The following is a 12,531-nucleotide window of genomic DNA, read 5'->3' as shown; positions in this document are numbered from 1 at the left end:
TGCATTTATTTAAGCTTGATTTCACATTTTTTTAAATCTAAAAAACAGCTTGGAGAAATTCTTATTTAATAAATTAATCTTTTCCTGAAAAAGTGGTTTTTTACTGGCACCTTACCACTCCTAGCTCCTTGCCTGCTAAAAAATTTAAATGACAGAACTCAATACCTGCCTACAATGCTGTGAAATGCACATGCCTGGATTTTAGCCCCAATACAGCACCCAATTACAACTTGACAAAAATTGTATTCATGTTGACTTTGCCCATCTGTCTGGGGTTTGGAGTGGAGTTACGTGCAGTGGTACAAAGACCTTCAACAAGGTCCCCTCCAACATGAACTAAGAAACTGGAAATCCTTATCAATAAAGTGAGATAATTTGATGTTATTACAGTCTGCAATCAATTTTCCAGAAAATATCCTTATCAATAAAGCAATAATGTATTATTGTTACAGTTTTGAGATTAATTTTCCAAAAATAGTAATTAATGTATACTTTGACTGATTCCATATCCCTGAAGATTTTCCTTCTTGATGAGATCTACTGAACATGAACAACAAATGACAAATGTGAAATTTAAGAACTTTCAGAATTGGCAGGGAGTTAACGGTCAACACAACTGGTAGCTTTTGATTAGCTCATCCAGCCACATTTCTACGATTTTTTCAGACTAATGACACATTATCAGCTTTGAGAAATCTGACAACTGTTTCCAACTATAGAGAACAGGAAAATGCACCAAACCTGAAGAAACACTACATTACTTCAGAAGAACAATGTGCCTTTTTGCTGAAGTGGTGGGATATGTTACAATACAACAAAAAACATGACACACACACACACACACACACACACACACACACACACAAAAGATTTGATGAAAATTATAAACAATGTCCAGCATTACAGTTATCAGCATAATAATTAAAACAATGTATGGAAAAAATTGGCCAGGTACAAGAAAGACTTATTTTTATTTATATATTTTTATATATGCTCGGAGAGTGGTGTGCTGACCACATGCCCCTCCGTATCTGCATCCATTGATGCCTAAGAGCTGAGGATGACACGACAGCCAATCGGTACCATTTCGAGAATGTTTTAACTTTAAGTTTGAAGTCGGATAATAAATGGCAAAAGGAATGTTTTTTCATGTGGTAGATTTACATATTGACAAATTTCTGATTTATTTCCTTTACCTGTACTCTGAAACCTTGCTTCTAGCCAAATTTCATGATTCTAGGTCAATGGGTTTTAATGAGTGAGTTGTGTGTATCTACATATGTGACACAAATGGCCATATCTTCTGATTGCATTGTCTTAGAAGCTGTGACATAAATTTGAACTTGATTATGTCTATCTGTTCCTGAGGAAAAGCCATCTTAACAGACAGAGTCAGCGTACAAATGACAATCATTCTTTTTTTTTTTTTTTTCTTTTTTTTTTCCTTCCCCATGTGAAATAATTACAGTCACAACTTCCAGACTCTTTCCTTTAGTTGTACTGTGAAACTTTGCTTCCTGTCAAATTTCGTGAGTCTAGGCCAACAAGAAATACCCTACAGGTTTTGATGTGTTGAGTTTGTGAGTACCAAAGTATGCGACATAAATGACTATATCTTCTGACTGCATTGACTTCAAAGCTTCAAATTTTTACACCATTAAGGGACTGTAGATCTTAGTATGTGACATAAATTTCAATTTCATATCCCCACTCTTTCCTAAGAAAAAGGGTTTTTAACAATCAGACGGACAGGCAGACACGCAGGCAGATAGACAAACAAAGTGTTCCTAGAAGACAATGTTCCCCAGACTTTCTTGCACCATTACCCTGAGTGCCACCAAATCTTAGACAATACCCCCATCTACACCTTACCACCATTCCCCCCCCCCCTCCCCCACCATCACCAATGTCAGCACCTGACTAAACATCAGAATGAAAAAGAACTTTCTTTGAACACTTTTATTTTAAAAAATAGTGGAAGATGAATGATATTTTGTTTTCTGGAAGTTTTATTGAGTCAGAAACTAATGAGCCAATGAGACAATTGGTAATGCTTATGACTAAAAACCATTTTTATATTTGAGTTGTTTTCAGCGAGTGCACATCATAAATCATGTTCCAGATCCATTCAGTTACTTGTTTTAACAACAATATTGTTATTCAGTCCTGGAATTTACAACTACTTGTTTTTATTTTCATTGCTATCATAATCAAAAATCACTTTCACATCTATAAATCTTGAATCCCACATTTCTTTTCCAAGTTTCATGGGTAGCATTCGGTGCGGGGGAGGGGTAGGGGTGGGGTGGGGTGGGGGAGGGAGGGAGGGGGAGAGAGAGGGAGAGAGAGAGAGAGAGAGAGAGAGAGAGAGAGAGAGAGAGAGAGAGAGAGAGAATTCCCAGTGCTAACTAGTAACAGTAAGGGTAGGCACTTGTTGCAAAACACACTTCTCCTGTACTACTACTTTCCCTAGTGGCACTTCACCTGCACCTTCATTTAAATGAACCAAGTTAACGTGTGTGGACTATACTTATTGTTTGTAAATCATTTGATTACTGGATTCCTCAATTTTGAACTAGCAGGAATTGGAAGACTTCAGGCTGTTAAGGCTTTGTGTCTGTCCATTCTAATAATAGTAGTAATAATAGTAATAATAATAATACTATGTACAGCATCAGAAAAGTCGTAGTAAACATGGGCTCTACAACAAGAGCTATAACTACTACTTCATCTTCAATACTGTGAAACAAATTTCTTTGCCTGCAAGCTCCTTGCTTTCCATGTTTTGGGAGGAGACAGTATGAACCCAAATAAGAAAAAACTCTTTAGTACTCATGGACTCTAAAGTACATAACTTAAACACCATAGGCACTTGTTCAGTAGGAGAGAGGTGTTTCACACTAGAAATATGAACCAGTACTCAGAGCTCATATGGTATGCACATTATAGCCTGTGTTTACGGGACTTCTTTTTCTTGTTTTGGTCCATACTACCACCTCTCAAAATGTGAAAAGCAAAGAGCCCGCAGTAGATGACATGTTTTTCACAGTATCAAAGATGAAGAAGTGCTGATAGCTCTTAAGGTATGCATTTTAGAGCCTATGTTTACTATACCTTTTTTGCTTCAAATGATTGTTCCCGTCATATCCCTGAATATTCACCACTCCTCCTGGGACACTCTGCATACTGTTGTCATGCTGTCAATTAGTTTATTGTTGGATTCAAATTAATGATATCAATATAATAGAAGGAAACATTCCACGTGGGAAAAATTATATATAAAATCAAAGATGAGGTGACTTACCGAACGAAAGCGCTGGCAGGTCGATAGACACACAAACAAACACAAACATACACACAAAATTCAAGCTTTCACAACAAACTGTTGCCTCATCAGGAAAGAGGGAAGGAGAGGGGAAGACGAAAGGAAGTGGGTTTTAAGGGAGAGGGTAAGGAGTCATTCCAATCCTGGGAGCGGAAAGACTTATCTTAGGGGGGAAAAAGGACAGGTATACACTCGCACACACGCACATATCCATCCACACATACAGACACAAGCAGACATATTTAAAGACCTTTAAATATGTCTGCTTGTGTCTGTATGTGTGGATGGATATGTGCGTGTGTGCAAGTGTATACCTGTCCTTTTTTTCCCTAAGGTAAGTCAGGCAACAGTTTGTTGCGAAAGCTTGAATTTTGTGTGTATGTTTGTGTTTGTTTGTGTGTCTATCGACCTGCCAGCGCTTTCGTTCGGTAAGTCACCTCATCTTTGTTTTTATATATAATGTCAATTAGTTTATTTATCTGTTTCAAAGTGAGCAATGAAGCAGTTTCTGGTCTACTGCACAAACTATCTATAACATGGAGAAGACATTTTCATGAGGTATTATGCATTTGCTACATATATGTCTTGCTTTTGCCATGATCAATGTATGGTACAAAGCACAAAGCATATGTGTGATAGGTGGACTCTGGGAGAAATCTGTGATCTCCATAATGCTAGCAACTGAGAAAAAAATAATTATTGTTAACTTACATAGTCAATATTAATCTTACCAAATTGTGATAGTAGCACAGATCTTTTAAAAATAATTTAGTTTTGTGACAGAATCAGAATGAAACCCTTTCGTTTTTACCCCTCACAAAATTTCATTTTACCTCTCAGGGAGTAATCACCCCCAGGTTGGGAACCACTGCTACAAGAGTTTAATTTTTATTGATTACGATACGGAATGCTAAAAATGAATATTGCAAAAAAGGTCCTTGAGATTCACACTGAAAAACTTCACATAACCTTGAGAAAAACCTGTATGATTACAATGCTCATACAATAAGCTGTAGCACAGCAGGCTCCAGAGCTCACAACATTGTACGAAAATGATTGATGGGAGAAGTCCTTAAAATGTTGTTCAGGGAAGGCATCTGACCAAGAAAAAGTCAATTCATGTGCTTCATTACTGGAATTTTGCTTGAAGGAGAGAGGAGTTGACGTATTACTGGTTTTAAAAACTAAGATCCAAATGTAAGTCTAACTTCTCTGAAGTCTCATATAGAATGGTGAATTAATTATGGTCTAATTACAGGAAGGGTACAATATGCCTTCTGTTCTATAACTGCTGTTTCAGAGGAGCAAACTACGGCCAGCACTAACTGTCACTTTCTCATTCATCCTACATTATTAATGACCCAACAAACAAAAATTAACAGTGCTCAGCACTAGCTTTCTATTTGTTCTGATTTATGGGTAGCTAACACAAAATAAAAATTCAAAAGGAAAGAAAACAGGTAAGACTACAACACAGCAAACAAATTACAGATGACAGGAAGTAACTCCTGCAGGATGCTACGGGGTAAAAGATTCATACTACAAACAAACAACAGGTTGTGGCTAACCCATTTTCTGAAATACACTATCCCTAGGAGTGCTGTCCAGCAAGTTATACTGGGAACTCAGATGATAAGAGAAGTTTGAACAGGCCAAAACAACGAGATGAGTCATGGATTACTCATTTGTCAAGAATATGCCTGTAGATGGTTCTAGTCTGATGGCCAATTTCACATGAAGGGTCCTCCATAATAACCATGAAGCCAAAGAGCACACAAATACATTCAGAATTTCATTAATATAATTAGTGAAAAACAGTCAATAATATTCTTCTGGGATGTCACCTGTAAAATTCTGACGTTTAGGCATCTGAGGAAGGCGCCTTGCAACAGACGCCAAAATGTCGGAATTTTACAGATGATAATGCGGCATCAAACCCAGAAGAATTTTACTGACTGTGACAATGGCCACGGGAGCCTACATTTACATTTAGTGAAAAATACTTGAAAATGGGCAACAATGTCTAACAGAGGTCATATAAAAAATCTGCTCATCAAGTGGTGTCAGAACACACACATAAAAGAAGATTGTAACTAGGCAAGCTTACAGAGCCAGTGGCTCCTTCTTCGGGCAGAAGGGTTGAAGGTGAAGGAAGCGGGTGAAGGAGGAGGACTGGAGAGGTCTAGAAAAAGGGAAAGATTTTGGGAAAGTCACCCAGAACCACGGGTCAGGGGAGACATACTGCACAGGATGTGAAGGAAAGACTGGTTGTTGGGGACTGCATCGGACGAGATTTGAAAACCCGAGAGCTTAAAGGTGAAAGAAAGGAGAAGTTATTCAGATATTTCAGGAATTTTAACATGCCAGCCTCACCACGAGTCCATAGAGTAAAGATGTCATCAATGTATCTAAACCAAACCAGGGGCTTTCCTGGCATCCGTAAGTCTTCAGCCCCTGGTTTGGTTTAAATACATTGATGACATCTTTACCGTATGCACTCATGGTGAGGCTGATCTGTTAAAATGCCTGGAACGTCTGAATACCTTCTCCAAATTAAATTTCACATAGTCCTATTCCAAATCCCACACCACTTTCCTTGATGTTGATCTCATCCTCACTGAAGGTCAGCTACACACTTCCGTCCACATTAAACCTATAAAGAAACAACAGTACTTATATTTTGACAATTGTCATCCTTTCCATGTAACACGTTCCCTCCCATGCAGCCTTGGCATTCGAGACAAATGTATTTGTTCAGACGCACACTCTTTACAGCAATATACCACCATTCTCACCTCACTTCAGCCTTCAATGCACGTAATTACCCCACCAGCTTAGTTCAAAGGCAAATATCACAGGCCATCTCACATCCAGTCCTGGTACTGCTGATCCCTCCAAAAAAAAAATTCAAACCACGCCACTGGTGCCTTAGTATTATCCTGGTCTGGAATGTATTAATCAGCTACTTCGACAGGGCAATGACTTCCTAAAATCATGCCCTGAACTGAGATCGACTCTGTCTGAAATTTTGTACACCACACCTAGAATAGCTTTTTGTCACCCTCCCAATCTCCACAATATTCTTGTCAGACCCTATCCTCCTCCTGCACCCATCTCCCTACCCCACCCCTATGACCATCCCTGCTGCAAGACTTGCTCTATGCACCTTCCTACCACAACCTATAGCTGCCCTGTAACTGCAAAATATATACTATCAAAGGGAGAGCCACCTGTGAAATGACACGTCATATACCAGCTGTTATGGAAACATTTTTCAACCTTTTACATCAGCATGACTACCACCAAATTATCAATTAGGACGAATGGGTATAGGCAGAGGATGTATACTGGCAACACACAATATTCTGTTGCAGAGCATGCTCTACAACATGACAGTCATGACCTCAGTGCCTGTTTCACTACATGTGCCATCTTGTTTCTTCCCCCAGACACCAGTTTCTCAGAACTCTGCAGGTGGGAACTAACGCTACAACATGTCCTCGGTTCTCGCCACCCACCTGGCCTTAATCTACGTTAATTTCTCCCGTCTCAGCATTTCTTTACAGCAACTACTCTTTTCTTCACTCCATTTTAGTTTTCTACATCCTTCATTGTCTTACCTGTCTATTTTTCACCACCCCTCTCCCAACCCTTCTGCCTGAAGAAGGAATCACTGGTTCCGAAAGTTTGCCTAACTACACCCTTCTTTTGTATGCATGTTCTGCCACTGCTTGGTGAGTAGAGCTTTTATCTATTCAATTAAATTATTTTGGAAAATGTTGATTCTCTATTTTTTTTACAGGAGGGTGAATTTTAAAAAATGAAGAATTCATCAGTTTTTGCAAAACAGACATATGTAATATGAAACTAAATGAAATGAAAAAATGTAAAAATGAGAAGCATGCAAATACGTTATCTCACATATGTTCCCAGTATGCTTAATTGGAGCACAAATAAGAAGCATACATAAGCTCAACCATTGACCCAATAAAGTCGTTAAGGAGATTTATACAAATAAAATGCACTATAAAGAGAAACTCCGATGAAGAAAACAGGATATAAGACAGTACTGTCAGTTTTAGAATCTAGAATGTGTTTCCTGTCATATGTCTCCCAATAAAATCACACCAATTAAATGAATGAAAACCACATATTAACTCTGAAGGACACAAGAAAGGAATAAAAATATGTCAAAAAATGACCCAAAAAAATAACTTAAATGTAGAATAAGCCACTACTGCAAATAATGTCCTCCACTGCTTTGGAGATATTCACAATGAAAGTTTCTGCACAAAGAAAGTTATCCCATTCCTAATCAGATCATCAACAAATTGACAGATGTGGATAAAATCTTCTGACCAATAAAGTCTAAGTGGTTAAGACTCAGATTATAAATCTAAAGACTTCACATCCAATATTTTTCTGGCTCTTAGAAGAGGGGGAGTCATAGCTCTGCACTTTGTGTGAAAGCTTAGCACTTTATTATCCTTTTCTGAGAACCTATATGATGTTCAGTAACTCATCAGGTGAGTTACAATCTATGCTCACACAATTACAATGAGTAAATTTAATGTTTAACTATAGAACACCTCCAGGCATAAAAATTACTCTTACATCAGGCAGTGGAGGAAAGACACCACAAATTATGCAGATCCCAGGAAAATGACAACTTATTTAAAATTGTACATAATGCTTGAAATCTAAAAGTACAGAAAGAAGCTGAATGTTTTATAATCACCACCGGTCTCTGAATTTCCCGTTCAGAAAAGGACATGTCACATGGTGAAAATCCAAGTTCTCCAACAATCCACTATCACAATCTTCCCACATTTAAAATCAAAAACTTATCCTTTCTTACACTCATCAGTACTGGAAGCATCAAATTTGTTTATAAAAAGAACCATATCTTAAGTTGTCTGTACACAAACTTTTTTTATTTATTCCGTGCAGGAGGACAATGGTTTAAATCCCCATCTGGCTATTCAGATTTAAGTTTTCTGTATTTCCCTAAATTGCTCTTGGCAAATGCTGGGACAGTTCCTTTCAAAGGGGTATGGCCAATTTCCTTCCCTGCCCTTTCCTAATCTGAGCTTGTGCTCCATCTCTCATGCCCCATTGTCAACAAGGCATTAAATGCTAATATTTACTCCTTCCTTCCTTTTAACCATGGATTGTTAGCTACTGGATAATACTGACAGATACACTGCAATTTCTCATGCAAAGTATATCTTTATGTCTATGCTCAATTAGCTACAAATGGTTTGTACTTTAAGACACACCTTCTCTTTTTTACACTAGCAGGATTCTTATGCTGTTGGAGTAAAAATGAAAGGGACAACTTTCAGGGCCAGTAGATATCAAATTTCTAAAGCATTATGTCAACGTGCCACACCTCATAATCAACTCAAATACAGTAGTAATTATGTAAATAAAGTTCCTTATTTAGCTGATGATCGTTTTTGGTGCCCAAAAGCTCCTACCACCAATAAAGGCAGTTGCAAATCCTTGCAAAGAAGAAAAAAAACAAAGCTTTAGCCAACTTTCGTTTGGTAGGAGAGTGCTTGAAGAGACACCCTGAGCACATACTAAGTGGAAAAATGTAAATGGACCAGCTAGTAAGAGCCTTCATCACTCAAAAAATAGTTTGTGAAAACCAAGGACATTTAGTTTACTGTGAATTCTTCCACAACAAATAAACATGAAATGCAAGCTATTGAAGTTCGGCTGTCCTTAAAATGTATTTTCACTACTTCTGAAACAAGTCATTTGAGTTTACGCTACTGTCTGTTCCCAAACATTACTTTCTATTTAAAAATAAGTAGTTTTCCAAACCACAGTGATACTGACAAACATAAAGTTATACATGGGGTTAAACTGCATCATTACCCTTAGACTATACACAAACTCAAATGTACTCCATAACAGCCTTTAGCAGTACCAGCAACAAAAGAAGAAGTAACAAGGCCAGTACCGTAATTGAAATATTATACATTATCACTACATATATATAATCATTCTATAGACACAAATTTGAAACATATGGTGAAAAAAATTTAAAAAAGTAACTAGTATGGAAATATATTCAGGAGTCACATTATAAATACAATAGTGTCGTACTGTTAAATACAGTATGCATTTTAGTGCCTAACCTGGCACTAATTATTAATTTGATAATGAAAGTAATTTTAGTGTGAATTAGTTGTCATGCCAATTAAGCACGGCACTCAAGCACTGCAGGACACACAACTAGCCCCACAAACAGTAGCACCTCTGAATTCATAATTACTCCTGCAACAATATTGGCTGATTGTTATCTGAGTATTTTCCCGATTCTGACATCAAGATCTATAACATACTGTATGCCTTCCTATGCAATTTATCTCAAATACTTTTCCTATGCAATTTACCTCAAATACTAATAGTCTGTTTTTTAATGGTATTCTCTCCTCATTTCCTAGATTTCCTGAATGTAAGATTGTTTAAGGTTACTAAGTAATAATGCTATTTTGTAACAATAGAAAATGTCAGAATGAACAGACTTCCTTAATGTCACGTAGTTATGTTTAGCTATTATTACTTTCTCTTCTAGAAAATTCTACAGAAACCTCTCCGTGATTATCAAGGCAGCGGTGAGAGAACAATTTTTTCAGAGCAGATAAATATAAGTAAAAACTGTGTATGAATATTCACAAGACACAACCAAAAATTGCAAAAAGAAAAAAAGAAATTCATTTCCCTTCAATAGTCAACAGTATTCATAGATAAAACATGCTTAAAATGTAAAGGTAACAACTGAGAAAATAAAAAGTAACAAAACATGAATCATATGAAAAACACTTCTTTACAGACCATGAAAGGAAGGTAACAGTCAAATAACCTATCTGCTAAAGCTATGTATTAATGTAACAGATGCATTCACTTGAAAATAAAAGTAATACAAGCATTCATGAACTACATACATATACTGAAACAATGTAAATTATTACATTCACAAAATGATGCAATGAACCACATAAAAACATTCAAGGATTAAAGTAAGTAAGTAAAATTTCAGGATTTAAACACAAACATTAAACAAAAATTCTGATAGTATGTGGGGACATACTGGATACCTGTTGAGAACAGGGATATCATTAGTGTTAATTGAAACATGCAGTGTGGCACCTACCGACAGCATTATCCCCCAGTGGTAACAAAGGATGAGCTGATAAACTGGTCCCCACGTTCACTACACTCGAGTGGACCGAGCTCGAATGTCGGAACGACTGAGACCTGGGGACGAGAAGAGGAAGGGAATAAGCAGCACGCATGCCACCAGTTCATACTAGGTGCCCACATACACATTATAGAAGCTCTCTGCTTCTGTTCTACATTTTTCTTTTCAAGAAGAAATTTCAAACTTTGCATGCTTTTTACTGGTAATCTTTTGCACAGAACTGGAACTAACAAGTGCTCTCAGTTTTCAACAAAAAAAGTGCAATTAGAACAACCTGTCAAGAGCAAGGACAGCTTTTATAAATGGGCATTACAGAATTAAGTAAAAATGTACATAATCTATTACTTTAATACAAATTTTACATTCTGATGTACAGGCTAGATTGATGCACATTTATCTGTTTAACTCAGAGGGCACATACATGCAACCAATAGTCTTGACAAATTAACTAATAGAGCATAAATAAATAGAGTAGCTTCTCAGCTGATGTAAGTATCTTTTCCAATTTCTGGCAAAGAGCATAAAGCATAAATACCTACAGGCCACCTACAAATCAGAAAAGTAGCAGCAATACATATTTATCTTCTGAAAATCTTTAATTTGCCAAACTTCAGTAAATCAAATGGCAGTAAATATTCAAAATACATTGCTATTATCGCGCTACTGATATTTGAAAGTTTCTTTATATATTCAGACATGGTGTAATTGAGATGATAATTTTGGCACTGTCTGTTGCTGTGCTTGAGTGACATCCAAATGGCATGACAAAACTAAGAGTACAAAATTGGGCCCCTGGATCTACTGATCACACTAGCTACAGCTATTACCGAAGACTAATTGTGCTTATCTATATTACTTAAAGCAGAGTTCAACTTTTGGTGAATAAATAAATAATATATTGGTACTCGAATGTAAAAGCATTACTTTCAACCCTCCCCCCCCCCCCCCTCATTCAATAGCACACTAATTAGTCACAATGACATTTCTTATGATTTAAGAGTTATTTTCTGTCATAAAAAATGACAAAAAAATCATATTTTTCAGCTATTCAGTTATAAAAATTGCATCTGAATCCATTTAGATCCTAGGACCTTTTATATACTACTGTGAAAACTGCCACCTGCAAATTCTGCAGAACATAATATTTCGGAAAACCACCCACAATGACAATCATAATTTCCTTTAATCACAAAAACCACATACTGGGTTAAAGTAATGTAGTTAAGAGCTACAGGAATTTGAGTTCTAACATTAAATGATAAATGCAAAAGTTTTCTATTCATAAGATAAATTGCTTAATCACAATCAAAATAACAACACCAATTATTATGATTGTTGCTGTTACTATTAACAAAGTAAATATTTTGTGGACTTGCATTTAATTATGTTTTTATTCATTTTAGGAAAAGGGGAACAGAAGAGTTACTACACGTATTTGGCACTTAAAAATGCAATGATGAAATGAAATCTAGCTTTGCCCCAAGCATATAAATAACAGAAAGCAGATCCCAGAGTCACTCTTCACTCGATTGCACACTACACACTGAATCCCACAGTACTATGTTGTGAGTCTCTTGATGGAGGTGGTTTACTGGTGCTTTCCTATTACCTCTCAATGAACTGTGATTATGTACCTTTGCCACATATACGACTGTGGTGAGTATTCGTTCAGTGCAGTGTCATATTTGTATTGCTGTTAAAGAAGGGCACAGAAATTAAGAGGTGTGAGAGAGGATAACTTAATGCAACTCCATAACCCACCCCTCTTGAATAAGACCAAGGTGCACATCTAGCTTAACATCCCCATCTGGTGACACATTATCAGTATTCTGGTGACCCCTACTCCATGAGAGACTACAGACGGCCTTGGCATTTGCCTCATAACAATGGCACACAATCTAGTGACCAGCAATTGCAAGTCAGGTCCGCCCAACCAAATTTTGGTGACTGAAATTTCTGCTACCATTAGAATTCAAACCAAACTCTAGAG

The 12,531-nt window shown here is 36.9% G+C and overlaps 1 protein-coding gene across 1 annotated transcript in view; it reads right to left on the bottom strand.

Annotated features, from left to right (window-relative positions):
- The window catches only part of LOC124774947 (FERM, ARHGEF and pleckstrin domain-containing protein 1), a 754,047-nt gene that overhangs the window by 153,901 nt on the left and 587,615 nt on the right, over nucleotides 1-12,531 (bottom strand). The window contains exon 10 of the mRNA XM_047249656.1: nucleotides 10,494-10,597. Within this exon, the coding sequence (XP_047105612.1) occupies nucleotides 10,494-10,597 (104 nt within the window). The remainder of the gene's footprint in view (nucleotides 1-10,493; nucleotides 10,598-12,531) is intronic.

Source organism: Schistocerca piceifrons, chromosome 2 (assembly GCF_021461385.2).
Source record: "Schistocerca piceifrons isolate TAMUIC-IGC-003096 chromosome 2, iqSchPice1.1, whole genome shotgun sequence".
NCBI classification, from domain to species: domain Eukaryota; kingdom Metazoa; phylum Arthropoda; class Insecta; order Orthoptera; family Acrididae; genus Schistocerca; species Schistocerca piceifrons.
The sequence above is the reverse complement of the archived record's forward strand: the minus strand, read 5'-3'. Positions and strand labels throughout refer to the sequence as shown.